Genomic DNA, 21070 nt, shown 5'->3' on the forward strand with positions numbered 1-21070 from the left:
CTTTCCCAAAGTACCCAGCAGACTTTCCCATATGTCTCATGGGCCAGACTGGGTCACCTGCCATCTCTAGACCAATGAGCTAGATGTCTTCCATTTGCCCCCTAGATGCACATTCTGCTTTTGGACACCCTGTTTAGACCAGTAAGTACTTCAGGGTTCCATATTCTCTGACTGCTTTCAACCAATGAGGGGTCCCAGCACGAGTTGCATGGGAGGAGGGGGACAACTACCTCTGACACCACTCCCACCCTCTTTTCAAAGTGGACTGGAATGTAGTCATTAAGTGAATTATCTCAAAAATAATATTTGATACTAAGTAAATTACACCAAGTTTCTTCAATCTCTTGCAACAGAGAAGCTGATAGTCTGGGGTGGTGGGGAAGGAATCTCGGTCAGGCATGCAGAGCGGTAGAGAGTTTCATCTTTTCCTTTAGTACCAACTAGAGAGTTCTACTAGCAATACATAGAGGAATAGTGTGATCCAGTGCAGAAATTTTATATCCCTGGTCATCTTGTCAGCTGCCACCTTTCGTGCTTAATATTAAAGTCCTGTCATTTTCTACGGCTTTTAAAAATCATTTATGCTTCCTCAGCTCTGTAGTGCAGCATCATTAAATATCAGGCATAATGTTCCTAACAAATGATACTTGGAACAAAATAGCAAATGTGCTTTGGTGACTCAGAGCTGACCAGAAATCGACTGAAATTTCATGTCTCATATTTGTCAAGTTTTATAAGAGGGTACTATAAGCTTTGTCTAAGCAGCTCTAAAGGACTTGGGGAATGGGAGAAAGGTGCAGAGGCCTGTCTTCAGGTAGGGTAGAGCGGAGGGGAGGGGGAGAGCCATGGGAAGCCTTGAATTGAATCAAACCTTCATATGCAGTTATCTGTTCCATCCCTTTCTCTCTCTCTTTCTCTCTCTCTCTCTCTCAGTGACCTTGGGCTTCAGGTTCCTTATTTGTCAGAAGGAGGAAATAACATATTTCTAGCTCCTCCAATCTCGGAGTGTTGAGGTAATGATCAAATGACATAATGGCTGAGAAAGTGCTTTGGAAAGACTATCAAAGTGAGGTATTTAAAAATTGACACTTACTGAGCATGTACTAAGTGCCTTAGGAGACACAAACATAAATATGACCCAGTCCCTACCCTGAGGAATTTCATAATCCAGTTGAGATGATTAAGACATGCACATGTGAAAAGCAAATAGTACAAGGCAGCAAAAATGTGTCAAAAGAGCAGTTTAGATTATAAATACTTGAGAAACTTGGGCTCCTGGGTGGCTCAGTTGGTTAAGCATCTGCCTTTGGCTCAGGTCATGACCCCAGGGTCCCGGGATCCAGTCCCAGGCTCTTTGCTCGGTGGGGAGCCTGCTTCTCCCTCTGCCTGCGGCTCCCCCTGCTTGTGTACTCTCTCTCTCTCTTTCTCTGACAAATAAATAAAATCTTCTAAATAAATAAATAAATACATACATACATACTTGAGAAACTTAAACTAAGGTAGAGAACCCTTTCTGAAGGAATGGATAGGAAAGACTATGAAATCAATCTTATCTTAACTGGGCCTAAACGGAGAGAAAATTTGGATCATTTAGAAATGGAGGAAACATCCCAGCAAGCAGAGGCAGGGACAGGGAGTCCAAGCTGCCTCCTGGGTTCAAGAGGAGATAGGACTGGCTGAAGGGAAGGGGACTATATAGGCCAGTTCTACCTAAGACTAGAACATTGAGCCTATAGACCTTCTTGGCAATAAAAACTGCAGAAAAGTACTGGAAAAAGATCTTACAATCACACACCATCTGGTGTCCTTGAGCAAGTAAGATTTGCCAGAGAAGGCCTAGAATTCATTCTCTTTCTCCCTCCCTCTCCCTCCTTCTCTCCTTTTTTTTTTTCCCAGATTAAAAAACAAAAACAAAAAACATGCACACAGAGGTACACGGCTGGTTCAAGTGGGAAGAGCATGGGGCTCTTGATCTCAGGGTTGTGAGTTCGAGCCCCACGTTGGGTGTAGATTAGAAAAAAAAAATAAAAACGAACAACAACAAACACACACACGAAAACATTTTTATTAGGTATTTTGACACACAATATTTAATATGTACGATTCATTAAATTCTAACCTTAACTATATACACTATCACCACAATCAAAATAGTGAACATAGGCATTATCCCCTAAATGTTTACTTGTGCCCCTTTGTAATTCTCTCGGGCCCCTCCCAACCACTGATCTGCTGTCACTATAGATTAGTTTGCACTCCTTAGAATTTCATATAAATGGAATCAAATAAAGATGTACTCTTTTTTGTCTGGCTTCTTTCACTCAGCATAATTTTGCAATTCATACACGTTGTTGCTAGTATCAATAATCCATTTCTTTAGTTCACGTCTTTTTTATTGCTGAGAAGTAGTACAGAATCCTCTTTAAAACTTTCATTTGTTTGGGTTTGTAGTTAAGGGGGTGTTTCCTTCATAACCCTAAGTTACCTATCTCGGTGCTTGGCATACGGAGGCACTTATTTGTTGCAGGAGTGAATTTGGCCACCCCCACAATGCTAATTCTTTATATAGTTTTGTTTGTTCAGTGGAATGCTTGACCTTTATAGGCCTGTCTCTTCATCAGTGTTGTTCATTTCACATTCTGCTATGCCATATGCAAAATACAATCACTCACGTCTTAAATGTTCTTTAATGATAAAGCCAAGAACATGCTCAAAAGTATTCCTGAGCTAGATTCCTGCAGGGAGTTGTGGGGGAGGGTGTAGAAAGATAAATTAGGCATAACTCTTGCCCACAATCTAGCTCTACTTTCTTGAAGACATTGCTCTTGATCAAGTATTCAAAAAACATTAACATGTATGTTTTTAACTTGATGATAAATGTAAATGGGAGCCTGAGAAAAAGTTTACTTAACCTTTCAGACTTGGACATTCCTTTGCTGCATTGTTTGGAATTACAGAGAAGAATGGAGATTTGCTGAGAGCACCTGGAAGGACTCTGCCTCCCACACTCTAGCTGGGGAAACAAAATGGTGCCACAAAGACAGAAATTTCAGATGAGTATTTAGTACATGTTCTATTTATCAAACTAATGGAAAGTTTCAAGTAGAATATGGTCTCACATGGAAAATTTAGGCTTAAATAACCAGTTTCAAAGCCTGGATGTTAAAATAGCAAGTGGACTGTGGAACCACACTTAACCAAGCCATCGTTTAGAAAATTTAAAAAAGAAAAGAAAAAGAGCCATACCACTTTGAAAGTATCCGAAGACAAGTAGCAAGAATATATTTGTATTATGGATCCAGAAACTAGTTTCAGGAATGAAATTTACAGGCAGTCCAGAGGTTTTAGAATTATTTTCAAGGGTGTTCACTGGAAAATGAAGGTATTCAGAGACACAACTACTGATGATTAAGCTAGGAAATTCCATGCCCATTGTAAGTACATGATTTAAGGAGGAAACAAGTGGATAAAGAAAATATGTAATCAACCTATGACATCAAATGAAAATTTTAGAACAAATGTTCATAATGTGCCATTTTTCAATTGCTTAACCATTCCAAGGGGATTTCAAACCAAGCCCCCTTGTAGCTTCAAGGGTTGCCTGTCTCTTCATGGAAACTTTTGTTATACAAACTGAAATGAGCCTGGTTTTACTTTGAGACACCACTGTGAACTAGTATATAAATAAGGCCTGATAGGACATTTTGGATCTCAAAGAGGAGCTGAGAAATTTGGCTCAAAAAATGGGACAGATTGAGACAATTTTTACCAAAGGAATATGAGACAGTAAAGGAAATTGATTCAGAAGAAGACTAGTATCATTTTGAAAAGCTAGACATGAGGCACAATGTGTGCAGTTCTTGTTATAAGGATTGAGTGTGTTGTTGTAATGAGAAAACATGTGCCAGGCTGATAAAAGTATTTCCCTGGATTTTAAACTGATGATGACACTATCTTATATTGAGTTGCATATGAAAGAGATTTCCTCCTTTAAAAACTGTATCAGAGGGGCGCCTGGGTGGCTCAGTCGTTAAGCGTCTGCCTTCGGCTCAGGTCATGATCCTAGGGTCCTGGGATCGAGCCCCGCATCGGGCTCCCTGCTCAGCGGGAAGCCTGCTTCTCCCTCTCCCACTCCCCCTGCTTGTGTTCCCTCTCTCGCTGTGTCTCTCTCTGTCAAATAAATAAAATCTTTAAAAAATAAAAAATAAAAAAAATAATAAAAACTGTATCAGAACCAGTGGGAGAAACAGACCAACCAAAGGGCATTTGGAGTTTCATGCTTGGGAAGAACATACATTATAAATTTTGAAATGCCTCCTAAGATTAAGGTGTTATGGCAAATAAATAAATAAATAAATAAATTTTAAAAAAGCAAAACCTTGAGGAAGTTACCAATTTAGTATACTTTCTAAATTCCATTTACCAAAGAGAAAATTTTGCTAAACTAATTTACAGTATGCAAGTATGCAACCATGGTAGCTAAGTAGATTAAGTATCACATCTGGGTTTCCCATGACTAGGTAGCCTTATAAAAAACCCAGGCATAGGGGGCGCCTGGGTGGCTCCAGTCGATTAAGCATCTGACTCTTGATTTCAACTCAGGTCATGATCTCAGGGTCATGAGATCGAGCCCTGAGTGGGGCTCCACACTCAGCGGGGAGTCAGCTTGAGATTCTCCCTCTCCCTCTGCCCCTCCCACTAGTCGTGCTCTCTTTCGCTCTCTCAAATAAATAAATAAATCTTAAAACAACAACAACAACAACAACAAACCCAGCCATAGGTAATTCTGGAATGGATGCTTTTCTTGGGCAGCATTTCAAAACTAATTTATTGATACCTTCAAATGATTATTAATGGGAGGCTCTATGGATGGGGAGCCCATCAGGATCATCCAAATCATCAAAAGTCTACAGAAGCCAGGCAGGTAAGCGGTGTATGAAGCACACAGGGCGGTAGGGACTATGAAAAATGAAAGGAGACCATACACCCAATAAAGGAGGAGCAGCCATCACTTGGTTCCAAATACTTGCTGTCTTGTGAGACTGGAAGGGGGGTGTGTGTGACAGATCTTCTGATTATTCAAAAAACCTTAGAAATCCCACTCTTCATATACAATATCCAGATTTTTATGTGAAATCTCCTGAATTGTAAATATTGGCAACCAGTTATTTTATTTGCAACAGCTTATTATTACTACAGAGGCAGGACACGTGCATTGTATAAAAATAGAAAATGTAGGCCAACAATAATAAAACATACTCTCCCACTCAGAGATCACCACTGTTAACACCTTAATGCATATCCTTTCAGTTCTTTTTTTTCCATACATATATAGACACTTTGGAAACAAAACACAAGTCCCCTGTACTGGTTTCGTAACTGGCATTTTGTTAATGATTTTGACCTTTCCATCTCAGTAAATTTTCACCTCATCTAATTCCCTGTCCATATAAAAAAATTTTCCAGTTGACTCCAAATATCTTTTTTTCTTTTTAAGTTTTTATTTATTTATTTATTTATTTGACAGAGAGAGACAGAGCACAAGCAGGGGGAGCAGAAGGCAGAGGGAGAGGGAGAAGCAGACTCCCCGCTGAGCAGGGAGCCTGATGCGGGGCTCGATCCCAGGACCCCGGGATCATGACCTGAGCCAAAGGCAGACGCTTAACCGACTGAGCCACCCAGGCGCCCCTCCAAATATCTTTTATAGCAATTTGCTTAAACCAATAGGGAATCCAGGACCACACATTGTATCATTATTAGATAGATTAAGTCTCTCTAATCTAGCAGTTTTGAATTTTTTGAAGATCATACTGACTTGGAAACAAACTGAGGATTGCTGGAGGGAAGGTGAGTGGGGGCATGGGGTAACTGGATGATGGGCATTAAGGAGGGCACTTGATGTGATGAGCACTGGGTGTTATATGCAACTGATGAATTACTGAACTCTACCCCTGAAACTAATGGTGTACTATATGTTGCCTAATTGAATTTAAGTTTAAAAAAAAAAAAAAAAAGGAAGAAAAAAAAATCATACTGACTTACTGAAGAGAGTTAGCCAGTTGTCCTGCAGAACGCCTCCCTTCCTAAGTTTGTCTAGTTGCTTCCTCTTAGCGTCTTTTACTTTCTCTGTTCCTGGCATGGCGTGTAAACTGTAAACTCTATCTAACATCTCGGGGGGGGGGGGGTGCAGGGAGGAGCTAGACTATACACTAGGTTGGGTTCTGTTTGCCTCACACCAGAACTGGTCGACTGGTTAGTGACACCAAGATCATTCCAGGAAAGGGTGATGCCAAGACCATGTGCTGAGAGGCTACTTGACAATGTCCAGTTGTCCACCAACCGTTTCACTTATCGTTTAACTCCAATAATCTTTGCCAGGATCAATCAGGTATTCAAGTTCACAAAATGCTGTTCTTCCAATTCTGTCATTCTTTCTACATTTGTTAGCTGGCCTTTTCCCCCTCCTCAATGAGGGTTCAAATTAATATTATGAAAAATAACTCCCAGCGGGCCAAAGAATGCATTTGGGGGCAGGATTTGTCTATGGGCCGCCACCTTCTGATCCACAGTGTAAGTCCAACAAAGTCTCCCCCTTGTCATCTGTCCCCTGCAGCATTAGGTCTTTTGTTTGTGACACTCAATTACTTTGCACTTGGTGACATGTTGCTTGTAATCTTCTCAGACACTTGATGTGCGTATTTGTCTCCCTGGCTAGACGGTGACCTCCTCAAGGGCAGGGACTGTCCTGCAGCGTCTTTCCTTTGCTTCTCCTAACGTGCTTTTATTGTCTCCTGGATTCCCTGGCTTTCCCACTAAAACTTTCCCTAGTTATTTATCATAATGAAGGGCTGATCTAATTTACAGTTTACTTGTGCTATGGGAGTCCCTGTGATGAGGATGAGGGCCGGAGTGGGAGGGAAGAGGGGAAAGAAGCTATTAGTCTTCAAAAGCGGGAAAGTCATTTTCCAGCTGCATGACCTTGGGTAAGTGCCCTTATCACTGTTTCTGTTTCTTCATTTGGTAAAATGAAGTCACTGGGTTCTCTCTAAAGTCACACCCCGCTCGGCTCTAAGCATACGAGTTGAACCTGCACCTTTTGGATGTTCCTCCTAAGCCATGTCTCCCTGCTTGTATAGCTCCCTGGCTCCCTTCACATGGGGCAGTGCTGTCCTTTCTAAGCCTAGGCGGACAGAATCTGCCTTGGACGACTCTTCAAACACCAGTTAGACTGCTCTAATCCATCCGTCCCAATGACAGTTTGCTCTTGTTTCCAAGGTCAAGCCTCAGTCCTTCACAACCAGGGCCAAGTGTGGATATCCCGAGGGCTCTACACCAGTAATTGGCATGGCGGAGGCCGTCTTAGGTCTTCCTTGGCTGTGAGGGAGAATGAAGAGGACAGAGGTTGCCCTTGCCATGGAGCCCCCTCACATTAGGGCTCTGAATGACCCCAGGCCCACTCTGGGGTCTGGATCCTTCTAAACAACAAAATGCTTTTGCTCACTGGTTTTTCCAATCCTTTTGTCTCAGTTCTATCAGTCTCCTTTCTCTCTTGTTATCCCTTCTTTATAGGTACAATCTCAAGGACCTCCTCCAGCTGGCTTTACGTGCCTGAAAATAGCTTTCTCTACTTTCTCGACTGAGGACAGTCTCCAGCCTGATTACAAATGGAATCTTACCATCTCCCTGGCCTAGAGAGCTCCAGGTGGTGAAGGGGGAAACGGGTCTCTAAGGAGTGAGGCAGAGAGAGAACCACCACCAGCCTTATTCTTCACAAACCATATTCAGGCCTGTGGTGAACGGGGCTGACCAGAGCAAACTGCCGAAGTCGGCCCCTATACTGTGATTCTCATCTAGAGACACAAAATGGATCTGTAATTCTTCCATTTCCCCCTTTCCCCATCTCAGGCCTAGTGGCTGCTGATGAAAATCAGGTGGTTAGTTGGCCAAACAAGGTCTGCTTATTGCTGTATCCTTTGCAGTGCCCCAGGAATCTATCAGCTGTAGATATGAAACAGAACGACTAAAGATGAGCAGTCTCCCAGCGAACATGAAGAAGGCAAACTTTTGCAATGCAGGGCACACTTGGGAGACTGCCACGGCCTGCCTTCCCTGGGCCTGTCCTCATCAGATGTTAGCACTTGTTTTTCCTCGGGAAAGAAGGAGAGAGTAGCCCCAGTGTCAAGAAGTCTTGGGAAGCCCCAGGGCTGGCACAGATGAGCATAGACCCAGAAAGGAATCAGCCAGTCAGCAACAGATGGGAGGCTGAAATCAGAGTTAGAAACAAAGGGTCGGAGCGGACACGACCCCCAAGAGTCAAAGAAAGGATGGATGTAAAGTTATACGTGCTTGCCTGGATTTCCCAGTCCTGGAGCGGCCTGGTGAGAAAACTGCCCAGTCAGAGTCTTTGTATTCACTTATTTAATAATAATAATAATTCAGAAGAAGCAATCCCAGCTGTAGACCAGGTTATCTAGTTTCAGAACATTTATCACTCCAAAAAGTGCATCCCCTCCGGCAGTCAGTGGTATGAATGTGAGCTCTTCCTCTCAATCATACCCTCATGCACAGGCCTCTTCTCTGCGACCCCAGCTTGGCTGACACGGCCACCTTAGAATAACCCCTAAATGCGGAATTTCTGTTCTCAGGAGTCACCATTTCCAGTATGAAACTCTTAGTGACAAAGAATGAAGACTAAGGATCAAAGATTATCAGATTAATTTGCCTAAAACCAACTCACCTAGAGACAATTAGTCTCAAATATTTATCAAATCTGCAGCATTTCAAAAGGATTTAGCAGAGTCACCCTTTCACTTTTTATTGCTCTTGTCTATGTAACCTTTAATTGTTAGCCAACTGAATATGCCACATGCTTGTTCATTTTTTAGAATACATTGGCATTTTTAACAGCAGGAATGCAGAAGTTAGGCCAAAGCATCAAAATCATATGAGCTCCATTACGTTTTCCAAGGCATCTAATTTGTAAAGGGATATTAGATTAAGAAACACAAAAAATGATACACAAAATGTCTGTACCAATTAATTATATTTATTGCTAGGAACTTTAAACTTTTTTGAAAAATGTTGGAAAAGTAGGTAACATAGGAAAAGATGTCCGTAAAAGTAGGAAACAATCTCATTTACAAAGTGCTGCAAATTTGATAAATTTATGTTGGCAATAACTCAGAAGTACTGTTGGAGGAATAGATATAAATCCTTAAAACACCCAAAACATAATAGAACACCTAAGTGAACACCTAAACGGTTCCCCAGATGGAACCAAGCTTTTGGCAAACTGGTCATTAAGTGACGTAAACTTTGGCAGCTCTCTCTGCCCACGGGTCCTGTCCCCGCGCTTTCAATAAAACCATCCTTTCTGCACTGAAAAAAAAAACCCACCAAAAAAAACCAGTGAAGTTGAAGTGTGTAAATGTTCCATGAATTGGCTTTAAGGGACCAATTTTAGCCAAACGGACTAGAGCCAGGTCAAAGCGTGTCGCCCCTCTGGCTCCCCAGAACCTCAGGGCTTGGGAGTTGCAGTGGCTGGAATCCTGGATCCCTCTGCAGGGTGGCAGGTCTGGAGTGGTGGGCTCCTGTGAGGGGACAGGGATGACAGTGTCCTGAGAAGAAGGGAGTGAGAGAGCGAGTGTGCCTCTGCGTGTGTACAGTGGGCTGGAGGGCTCCGTGCGCCCGCACCTGGGCACGTGGCCTAGCCTGAGGCCTCCTGCACCGCTCGCCTGGAACCTCCACCCCCAAAGACCCACTCGTTACATCCCCGAGCCGAGGAGAAGAGGAACCCAGGACAGGCACCCACCCGGCCTTCCCAGGCCCACGTGAGTCCCTGAGAGACATGCAACACAGGCAGCAGGTCCACCCGAGCTGCCCCCGCTTCCCAGCACAGGGGTGAGCGGCTCCCCTGGTCCTTAGAGAGAAGGTCACCAAGAAACAACTCATGAATAAGGTCCAGTTTCCACCTCTTCATCCAGATACAGAGATAAGATACTGTGGTAAGAACCTGCTGACCCCGTATCTGACCCACGTGAGGGGTGCAAAAGAGTGAGGAGTGTTCATAATGTCCTCTCTTCCTATAATCCAAAGCCAGAACATTGCTTGGCTTATGCATAAACGGATACTGGAGATACAGACTAAAACCAGACCTTTAGAAAGTCCTGGAACCTGCCTGCGCACGCCTGAGTGTATGCTACAGCACAGGCTGTGCACGCGGGAAGCAAGCCAGTCGCCCCACCGTGGCAACCGGAAGGGTCCTTCTCCACAGTCCATTTGGAATGTCGTATCTTTGGGTCTCTGGCCCGTGGGGCCCTCCCCAGAGGACTCTTCTGCCTGACCTGGGAGCACGTTCCTGGCCTCGGCTGGCCTCAGAGGGGCCCTCTGGCCAGAGGACTTTGTCAGGGGTGGCGAAGGCAGCAGCGGTGACCGCAGTTCAGATATAGTTGGCAGGGGGCTGTCGGGCACTGAGCCGCTGCATGTGACAGCCGTGGCAGAGCAAGTGCCCATCCAGAGGGAAGCAGCAGCAGCCTTCCTCGTCACTCAGCTGCATCCGGCAGTCCTAGGGAAGAAGGACACCTAGTTCACCTCAGCCCGGGCACCTCGGACATGTTGGGAGTCTGCCCTGCTCCACACCAGCCTCCTAAGGACTGGAAGAAAGGGGGTGGGGTTGGAAGCGACGGACTCCCAGAGAAGCCCGAGAAAATACCTCAGCGGGACAGCAGGTGTCGCTGCTACAGCAGAAATAATGAGCCGGCCTCCCATCTGCAGGGGTTACCAGGAGTCCCCAGTTTAGTCTTGCCTCTGGGGAAGCCAGATGCAGAAAGGACTAAACCCCCAGGACCAGAGAGCCTGGCTGGAGGACGGGAGGACGGGAGAGATACTGGGGACGGGTCGGAGCACCTTCCTGGTTTCCATGCCTCAGACCTCTCCTACAGACTCGGGCAGTCCAGGGTCATGCCTCTTCCCCCAGCCCCGTTCCCCTGCTCCAGATTCTCCTCCAGGAGTCCCGGCTCCTAGCACTCACCTCACAGTGGTAGCACTCAAAGTGATAATCTCGGTCCATGGATATCACCCTCACAATGTCCTCACAGCCCTGAAATGATGCAGACCCCCGTGGGATGAGCGTAGCACGACAACCCCGATTCTGCCCTCCCCGCTACGGGCCCCTCCCCACCCCAGTGCGAAGATCATACGGAGGGCCTCCAGAGAGAGCGCTCTGCAATCGTCTGTAGCTTTGAGATGGCCTCTGCAAGTCCTCCTAGAGCTTTCCCCTCCCCTTCCTTGGTGCTGCCTCCAGAAGGGCATGTCCTCTCACAGTTTTCCCTCCGTCCAGCAGCTCTGGCCTTACCTACCTCTCCGAGCTGTGCGGAGGGAAAAGGGGCAGGCAGCCTAAGTAAAGTAAGCTAGGCTGGGGATGAGGAGATCCAGTAGGGTCTGGTTCCTCACTGGCTTTTGGATTCTCTCCCTAGGCAAACGTGTAGCACACATAGCATAAATCATTGCCGACATCTTCCTACCAGCCCTGAGGATTCTTCCCACCTTTTTCTAGCCCCTACATCTGGGATCTGGTGACCCTGACCTCAAAGAAAGGAAGTCTCCTCCTCTGGACTGGGAGAGACGGGATGAAGCCTGGGCCCAGTGAGGCTGTCAGACATGTCCAGGCCCGGATGTTAGGGTCAGGGTGGTGACCCTGAGAGCAGAGTCACACGGGAATCTTCAGAGTACATTCCTCAGCACCACCGCTTCCCGCGGGAAGCCGGGCCGTATGTCCCCATCCCCTTCCCAGGGGCAGCGGCACTGTCTGCCCCGCAGGAGAACCCAGACATACTGACCTCTGAGGGGAGGATGGGTTGGCCGCAGGCCGCACACTTAGGAGCATAATTTCTGAAAAAGAGAGGGCAGAGAGAGAGGAGTTGAGGTTGGGGAACCCCCGAGGCCAGTTCCACACCACATCCCATGGGGGTAGACTCACTTGTGGTAGTCAGTGACACAGTACACCTGGTTGGAGAAGTCCACTGTGAAGGGGATGCCATCTAGACACTTGTTGCAAACGATGCATCGGAAGCAGCCTGGGTGATAGGACTTCCCCATGGCCTGCAGGATCTGGCTCACGGGGTGGGAGGAGAATCAATCAGTCTCCCTCTAGTCTCAGTTCTCCAGCTACCCATGGTGCTCCCCACTGCCCCCCAACCTCATCCAACTCCCTGCCCTCCTCCCAGAACAATGCTATGTAATCTGAGGGGCCTAGGACTCTTAAAACAGAGGCAGGGGGAGCGCCTGGGTGGCTCAGTCGTTAAGCGGCTGCCTTCGGCTCAGGTCAGGATCCCAGGACCCATGATCGAGCCCCGCATCGGGCTCCCTGCTCAGCGGGAAGTCTGCTTCTCCCACTCCCCCTGCTTGTGTTCCTGCTCTCGCTATCTCTCTCTCTGTCAAATAAATAAATAAAATCTTAAACAAACAAACAAAAAACAAGCAGAAACCTTGAAAACGGTCTTAGAGAGCATCCAGGACAGTGGTTCTCACCCCAGGCTGCATATTAGGATCACCGGGGGAGCTTGTAAAACCCATCAATGCCTGGGCCTCACCGCAGAAGTTTTCATCACAATCTCTGATGACGACCCAGGCACTGGTCATATTCTTTACTTCTTCCCAGGTGATCTGCTAGGGTTGAGGACCACTGATCTAATCCTATTCCTCCTTCATATGGAAAAAAAAAATCCAACAACAACCCTGAGTTCTAACTGAGCCCAACCAGTAGCAGGAAGGGGATTAAGACCCAGGACTCCGCACTCCTAGCTTGGCTGTGCGTGCAGAATAAGGCAGGGACCAGATCACAGAGGCTTGGGGATGGCAGGATTAGGGGTCCAGACTTGACCCCACCGGCAGAGGGAAGCCACTGTAAACAGTTGCTCTGGGGAAGAATGAGAGGAAAGCGACTCATGCAGTGATAGGGTTCCTCCCTCCACCTTTCCTTAGTACCCACTTAGACCCTGGTTCTACCCATCAGCTCCCCCAGCCTCAGAGAGTCTCAGCTGACGACACTTTGCTTACCTTCTCCAAAATCAAGTGACCACAGACACAGCATTTCTCAGCTGCCTCCTGAAACCCTGAAAACTAGGGACAAAGAAAAGACCAAGGGAGAATATTACAAGTAGAGAACGACCTGATGGGTGGAACCCCAGTGAGCCGCCAAGAAGGGGGGGTGCCAGCATGGGAGCCATTCCAGGCCCGGGGGACCCCTCACTCACCAGATAATCTTCCTCACAGTACACGGAACCATTGACGCTGTAGAAAGCCTTGCAGCGCAAAGTTCGCCCTAGAAGCAGCAGACAAGGGACTGGAGCCATCCCAGGGTCCGTGTACAGGGCGTCCCCGCCCCAGGGTCACTGCTCTCCAATGTCGCATGACGTATTTAAACCTGGACTTCAGTGCCCATGCTCCTCACTGCTGTGTGTCCTCCCTCTCTACACAAAAATCCCATCTGGCGCAATTCCAATTTCCTTTGGTCTCATTCCTGCCAACTTCCCCTCTCCTCTGCTCGCTGCTCCTCCAGTTCCTGCCTCAACAGTTTTCTAGGATCCCGCCCTCCCTCGATGAGTGCCTTCCTATCCAGTGCATGCGGAGCCACCAGGGAGAGCAAAGCCAACCCCAGGCTGGGGTGCAAGGTGAAGGAGCTCTGAACAAGGTGCCATCCAATGCCCAGGGTGGGGGTCGCTCTGTTGCAGGCCTTGCCCTCTGGGACCTTCCAACCGAAGGGCCTCTGCCTATGCACAGCCATCCTGCTCTCCTAGCCCTGTCTGTCTTCTTCCAGGGACAGGCTCAGTAGAGGTCAGGAAATATTGGCATTACTGTTGGGGACAAAGTGCTTTGCTTGGGAGCAAAGTCATTTCCCTTCCCCCCTGCACTAGACTGCTCCCCCAAGCTTAGAGGAACCCAGAGAATCCAGGATCTTCTGTGAGCAGACAAGGCATGTGACCAACACTTAGGAACTGCTCCAGGGTGTCTAAATTGTCAGGGAGAGGGGAGGAGTGAGACCCAGGGTGGAGAACGGGCAAGTGTGCCACCTCCTCTGCCCTCTTCTGATCAAAATCTCTTCCACCTCTGCCCAATGGTTTGGAAAAGCTGACTTAGAAACTCATGAGACACAGCGCGGGTACAGAGAGGGAAAGAGGCACACCCAGAAGAGGCCCTATACACAGGACAGACAGATGGAGGAACCTAAGAGAACCAGGCAGAGGTGGGGGGCGGCAGGGGGCGGGGGTGCTGGTGGTGGCTGGAGTAGGGGAGAGAAAAGCTGAGTGCTGGAGTCAGACAGGCAGAGATAGGAGATTAAAGGTTTAGCAAAGGAATCAAGAGTGGGCAAGCAGTGGGGAGGGGTAATGAGGGAGGTGAGGGAAGGGCTGGGGAGTTGAAGCCGCTGGGAGCACCCCCCCCCCAGGCGGGCCTCCTGAGCTAACAGTGGCGGGCATTCCTGGAGCGTGATGTCATCAGCTTGGCATGGCCCTGTGGCCTGCACTCCAGCGAGGTGGCTGAACTCTGACCAGCCAAGAGAAAACCCCCTCTCTCCGCCCCCCAGGGCTCCCCACTCCCCCAGCCCACCCCCACCCTTCCCACATTCCAGTCTTTCACTGTCGCCCCAGGCAACTCAGACTGCCCAGGACCAAACCCCACCAAGGAGAGGCCGAGGAGGCCGGGCTGGAGTCCAGGCTGGGCAAGCAAGGAGGCAGAAGAAAGAGGGAGGAACAGAGGGGAGGAAAAGAGGCTGAGTGGAGGAAGGGAGGGCTGACCCCAGAAAGCAGACGCACCATGGGGGCTGGAGAGCCAGAGGAGGGCAGGTGGGGCAGCAGTGGGCAACCAGACACATGGGGGCGGGACCCGAAGAGGCACAAGCTCTGCTTTCCCCGGGCCCTTGAGAGTGTGTATGCGTGTGGGGCGTGCCTGAGGCCTCAGCCTGCCAGTGCACAAGGCCTAGGGGTCCACTCACCACAGGAGCAGCAGACAAAGCACTGGGTGTGGTAGAGGCTGTCCAGGGCCTGGCAGGCGTTGCTCTGCCCATAGATGCCTTTGTTGCACTTAATACAGGTGCCTGAGGGGAGAGAAGAGGTTGTCAGCATCACACCCGACACCCCCAGCTCAAAACCAGGGATTCAGGATCTTTCCTGACTGCTCTTTCCTGATTGTTCCAGAGGACCACCAGTCCCAGACTTCCTTTGATGGGCTCCCTCCTGGGAAGAGAGGAGAACGAGAAATGGAATACAGCAAGGTCTTGGCTGAGCAGACCCATCCCTGTTTACTGATTAATCAACAGATATTTTCTGAGCATCTATTTTGTGCCTGACAAAAATATGGTGCCCGATACTGTGGAAAATTGGGAGAGAGTCAAAAATATGGTCCTTGACCTGCAAATGTGCAGATTCTGTCAGGGAGAAAAGACTAACAGGCAAGGGTATGACCCCCGTTGCACTGTGTGGGACAAAGAGTCAGAGATGCCAGTCCATAATGGCCCAGCAGTGGCCTCCTAGAGGCCTAGAAAGCCTCTCTGGGACCTCAGTTTCCCCATCCGTAAAACGAGCTGCTTCTTACTGCTCCACACCTCTAGGTTTCCAAGGATGGAAAGACGGATATGGCTCAGCAGAGGGCCCTATGCAGAGGGGACCATGTGAGCATGACTCCTGTGGGGAGGTGGCTGCTAAGAATGTAGGGTGTGTTCCAGGCACTGGAGGTTGCACAGGAAGGTGGGGGAAGGGTGACAGAATCCCTAAGGTCTCCCTGAAATCTATCACGGGAAGGATAGAGCTGAACTGCTCTTCTCTGACACCCCCCCTCCTAAAATACATACACCTGGCTCTGGCACCCACCTTTCCTGGGTGTGTTCTTCCCTCCCTCCACTCCCCAATTCCAGGCTCATGAGTGAGGGCTAGGGCCTGTCTTTGGGGAGCAGATCCCAACGGGCCCGCCTCACCCCGCCCCACCTCTCCCCCTCGGCACACTGCCATACTCCTTGCCTGTTGGGGCCCATCCCAGTCTTTGCCCACGGGCTTGGGAGCCCGTGCAGCAGCTGCAGCGACTGATGGGCCCAGGCCTGTCCTGCTCCCACCCTCTGGCAGCTGGCAAGGCTTGAGCCAAGGAAGAGGGCCCCTAACTAGGGGCCAGAGTAGGAGGGTACAGTCAGGCTGGGAATTCTGTCAGAGGAGGCAACCTGACTCTCAGGGAGAAAAAGCTTCTACCTCTGGGGTCAAAATGCCCATAAGACTGAGCCAAGATTGCCATGCCAGGGGGGCCCATCAGAAGCATTTCTTTGGGAAGCCTTGGACATTATGGGAAGACAGGTGCAAACTGCTCAGACATGTCCACCTAGCCTCCTCTAACCCAGCATATCCACACCTAGGTTCTTCCTGCCATTTTATTGTACTCTGTCCAAGCTCCTTTCTTCCTTTTCATTCTGATGGCTTGGCCAAAGAGACTTCTTTGCCCTTAACCACCACTTCTCATGGGCCCCAAAAGGAAACTGCTAAAAGGACCTGGTCACTTAGTCTCCCTTGACCAAAGCGTCATGTACTCTAGGTTTTCCTCTCTTAGGATGGGAGGATTGGGGTTGAACGGGGCAGGGAGGGCCCTGTCGGCCTGCAGCCCTGCTACCTCTCAACTTCCGCCTCAACCTGCCCTCCCTGGCTAGGTTCCTCTCCCTCTCCCCATTTCTAGCCATAGAGGTCTAGAGCATGGGGTCCAGGGCAGGAACATGGATGGTGGGAAAGGTGAGGAGAGGCCCAAGGCCTTCCATTTCTTTTCTTCCCACCGTATTAGCATTTCTTTATATAACGAAGTGGTGGCTGTGGGTCTTAGCTAAAAAGATCCTTCAAGATCCCAATATCCCCCGGTAGCTGAGACATATAATCAATCAATACTCCTTAAAGGTAATCGCGTGCGGGAGAGAGCGAGCGACCAGGTTTCCTTAACAGCGGCAGAAAATAACGTGCCATTTCTAGCCTGAATTCTGAGCAGGTTGTGGCCCAAACTGAAGGCCAGGTTATTCCTGGCAGTTACACAGGGTCGTTAACCTGCTAGGGATGCTAGTGTCCAGGTGGTCACGGCTTCTGCCCTGACTTCCGGAGGATGGGGAAAGTAGAAGCGGACACCACCAGGTCTCCGCTTAAATGCCCACGCACGCAGCAAGCCAGCAGGACTGGGACGAGCCGGCGGCAGGGTCCCTGCTTTCCGTCCCAGAGCGCTTCACCCTCCCTCCCAGGCTCCATTTCCCCGACCGCGGCCACGGCTCCGCGCGTGTTAGCAAACAGCACCCCCCCCACACACACCCCGCCCCACCGCACCCCACCCTCCGCCCCGCGCCGCGCGGCCGGCCCCGCCCGCGGGCACCTGGAGCGCCCGGGCAGGAGCCGGCACGCACGCGGCCCGCCCGCCCCGCCCCCCACCCGCGCATTCCCCGAATTCCTGCGGGCGGAGCTTGGGCCCGGGTGGGGGCGCGGCGCGCAGAAGCCTGCAGGGGCACCGCCGCCAAGGGGGGAGCAGGATGGGGGGATGCTCTCACTCCCCACTTGGTCCCCTCCCGACGAGGCCTCCTACCACGAAAAACGGAGGCTCTAAAGCTTCAACTGGGACTCACGAGATAATCAGGGGGGTCGAGAGTAGCAGGAATAAGGAACCCCTGGTCCATTTGAGACCTGGTGGGAAGGGGAAATCCCTCTTGTCTCTTTTCTAGCTCCGCGTCTCCGCCTCCGACTTCCCGGCGCCGGCAATTTGGGCCGTCGGGGCAGTGGGGAACGAAAGCGGTGACGGGTCCCGTCCCGTCCCTAACCACTTCTCTCACTCACCGAAGTAGTCCTCTCTGGCCTCCGGCTCCCGCATCCGGGCCCGGGCGGCCTCTGGAACGAACGGACCCGGCGGCTCCTCGAGACCCGACGGCTCAATCCCCGAGGGTTCCCCGCGGGCGCCGGCTTCTCGCCCTCCCGTGCCCACCGTCAGGCGCAGCAACGCTGTTAGCTCATCCTGGTATCGGGCGCCCGCGGCGCAGTCCCCGTAGCCGGTCACTGAGTGTCGTCCGGGTTGCGCCCCGCGTCTCTCCAAGGGCCCTGCCGCTCCCACTCCGGCCCCGGCTAGAGCTCCGGGGCTGCCCAGGGCCGGGGGATATGAGTGGCGGCTTTCCTGGCAGCCGAACCCCGCGGGCCGGTGAGCGCACAGTCGGTCCAGGGCAGCGTGGAGCTCCGGGTAGGCGGACGGCACCCCTCCAGGGGAATAGCCCGCTGGAGCTCCAGCCAGGGGAGGGCCAAACAGGCAGGGCCCGGCGGGCAGGGGGCTGCCGTGGCGCTGGTCGTAGCCCATGCTGATGCCGCTGGTACGATTGCTGCAGGGTCGGCTACCTCCGGCTCCGCCTGCCCCCGCCCCGTCCAGCAGCAGGCTGCCGCGGGGGCTGGACGGCTTGCTGGCGTCGCTGGCTGAGCTACTGGCGAAACTGGAGCGGGGGCTTAGGGCTGGGGCCGTGGTCTCCAGCCGAAAGTCGGGGGGCAATGACTGAGGTAGAGGCAAGGCCCGGGTGGGAGGCGGCCCCCCGGGAAAGGAGCCTTCGTAGCGCTGCGCCTCAAAGGAGCCGCGCGGGTTCCGCTCAGCGTCCAGGGGGCCCTGCTCCCGGGCTGGCTCCAACGGCTCATCCCCAGGTCCCCCAGTAGCTCCACGGGGCCCTGATTTCCTAGGAACCCCCAACCCACTCAGGCGCCCCTTGCCCGGCCCGGGGGTCCCATCAGACCCAGACCGGCTAGATTCACCCTTTCTGCGGCCGAACTTGGCGCTGCCGGAGTCCGAGAGCCTTAACTTCTCCAGCAGGCGACTGGCTTTCTCCCCTAACCGCTCCATGCCCTCGGGCCTGGGGCCTCCAGCCCCCTCCCCGCCCGGCACCCTGCAGCGTCTCGGCGGCCGCTTCTCCTTCCCAGCGGCCGGACTCCGGTTCCCCGGGGGCACGGGGTAGGCACAGGGGTTTAGCCGGCGGCCCGGATGCCCGGCGCCGGGAATCCCGCAGCATCCCCCAGCGAGAGGGGCTGCTTCCCCCCGCGCATCAGGGGTTAAGCGGAGCTAGAAGGGCCTACGGCCGCGGCTGTCCCGTCCGCAGGTCTGTCTGTTCACGCGTCCACTCGCCCGGCAGCCCCACTCTCCCCGGCCCCCGCCCCCCTCGCTCTCACACTCAGCACAGACCGAACTTCTCTCCCAAACTTTTGTCTGCCTGGCCGGATCTACTTTCCGGGAGGGGCGGAGCGCTGTGTGCGAGAGGAACGGGGGTGTCTGCGCAGGGATCTCTCGTACGCCGGCGGGGGTGGGTGCTGCTGATGCTAACTGTCCTGGACGTGGAGACCCGCCGACTGGAGGCGAGAGGCGGCCGAGGGGCAGTTTGGGCAGCTGCTACTACATCTCTCAGGAATTGGGACCGGGAAAAGTGGGGGAGGGGGGAGAGGAACTCTTTGTTTGCAGTTGGAATGCGCGGAGGGGCACGGTGGAATGTCGCGGTCCGGGACGGGGTGACGCGAGGCATGTTCTGCGCAAACATCGTGACTTTGTTCCTACTGTGGGGACTGTGGGAGAGATGAAGAGAGACTGGCACAGAAGTAGTGAGACAGGGAGAGATCCATAAAGAGGGGGACAGGGAGAAAGAGAGGTAGATACATAAAGAGGTTCAGAGACGCTAATGTGAAGAGCCCAGAAGGGCGAGGAAGGTCGCGTAGAGAGGTGGTGGAAGACAGGTAGCGAAAGAAAGGGGGAGCCGGAGCAAAGGGAGGGGATCGTGGGTGGTGCGCAGCCCGAAGGATGAGCAGACTAAGAAAAAGGCAAATTTGTGCAAGTCCAGACAGAATGAGAGCCCAACATATAAACTGCAATAAAAGGACACCACTTTTTGAACCCAAAGCTCTGCGCCGGTAGGGAGGGAAGGAGCTTTGGTGTCTATGCAAAAGAAACGAGGAGGAGGGTTGGGACTCATCTCTACCGTCCGGGTAGGACAGAAAGAGGACTAGAAGACACCCCCTGGTGTTGGGAAAAGAGATTTTTAGCAACTATTTCAGGGGACTATAGGAATAGGAGGCCTGGTGTTAGGGCTAGCGAACGCCTCGCCCGTTGGTGGGCCCACAGGAGATTGTGATAAAGAGTTAAGTATTGAAGAGGAAGAAAAGAAATGTCATTTAGACGGGCTAGCAAGTGAAAAAGATCAGGGTGGAAAAGGGAAAGAGGAGGCTTCTAGTGTTGGCCATACTGTAAACATGAAGAATAAAGGAAAGAAGAAACGGTGGCTGAAGCTGAACATGCCTAATTAAATACCAGCGCAACTGATTTTGTCTTTAGCACATCAGGGACAAGAGGTAGAGGAGGTAAAATGGGGAAGGAAAATGATTCCTTTGTATTTAGATAGTAAATGAGTATGAAAATTTTATGCAAACAAATCATGCATATTATTTTCATTTCAACATTTTGAACACCTTTCATAATCTTAGTGTAGCCTTAGGGAATGGGAAGCAAAGGAGGTTAATATCTTTGGGGAATGGCACAAACTATTTGGCTTCTTTGTCCTAGCTGCATTGTCTCCCTGACCTCATCTCTGGGGAATCAGCCTCTCTGTTTCCCTGTCAGGCCTACAGCTTTTCTCTGATCCAGAGGAGGGTTCACTATCAGACTAGAAGCAGGGAGCACTGAAAGCATTAGTAACAGAGGGGAGCTATCAGGTTGCCTCCAGAACCTGCTGTGAGCGACATCTTCAGAATTAACCATAAGGCTCTCCCTCCTTTCCTGTCTCCAGATGGGAAAGGAGAACCTGGATTCTTCCTTCCAACTACTTACAACCAAAATATCCACAGAGCCTCTTATATTTGTAAGCTTTCCCACGCTGGAGTGAGGATGGGAGAGTGAACCTTATGAGAAGTTGAGAAGCCTTTAAAGGAGGCCCATGTGGGAGTTGGTGGTGGCAGCAATGGGCACAGTTGAGACCAACGACCTGTATTTTCAGGGGATAACAAGAACCAGAGGCAAGTGAAGGGGCAGAGGGATGCAATGAAGGCATGCTCCAGTAGTAACT

The 21070-nt window shown here is 50.8% G+C and overlaps 1 protein-coding gene across 2 annotated transcripts; it reads right to left on the reverse strand.

The window, feature by feature from the left end:
• Window positions 1–2043: 2043 nt before the first annotated feature.
• On the reverse strand, window positions 2044–19175 carry AJUBA (ajuba LIM protein). Of its 2 annotated transcripts, XM_036114813.2 has the most exons (8): window positions 17835–19175; window positions 14990–15091; window positions 13254–13321; window positions 13057–13119; window positions 11978–12108; window positions 11838–11889; window positions 11030–11098; window positions 2044–10564 (listed from the first exon to the last, which is right to left on the reverse strand). In XM_036114813.2, the coding sequence occupies exons 1-8, from the start codon at window positions 18868–18870 to the stop codon at window positions 10439–10441; spliced, it is 1647 nt and encodes a 548-aa protein (XP_035970706.1). In that variant the 5' UTR covers window positions 18871–19175; the 3' UTR covers window positions 2044–10438. The 2 variants fall into 2 exon arrangements, with proteins under 2 accessions (XP_035970706.1, XP_077909590.1); XM_078053464.1 differs by lacking the exon at window positions 11030–11098.
• Window positions 19176–21070: the final 1895 nt, after the last annotated feature.

This window comes from Halichoerus grypus, chromosome 8, assembly GCF_964656455.1.
Source record: "Halichoerus grypus chromosome 8, mHalGry1.hap1.1, whole genome shotgun sequence".
NCBI classification, from domain to species: Eukaryota; Metazoa; Chordata; class Mammalia; order Carnivora; family Phocidae; genus Halichoerus; species Halichoerus grypus.

Excerpts from the sequence above, each read along its gene's own strand:
- AJUBA (XM_036114813.2), bottom strand. The coding sequence starts at position 18,870 with ATGGAGCGGTTAGGGGAGAAAGCCAGTCGCCTGCTGGAGAAGTTAAGG. Across the intron at positions 12,109-13,056 it reads GTCACTTGATTTTGGAGAAG|ATCCTGCAGGCCATGGGGAA; the intron begins GTAAGCAAAGTG and ends CCCGTGAGCCAG. Across the intron at positions 10,565-11,029 it reads TTGAGTGCTACCACTGTGAG|GACTGCCGGATGCAGCTGAG; the intron begins GTGAGTGCTAGG and ends CTTCTTCCCTAG.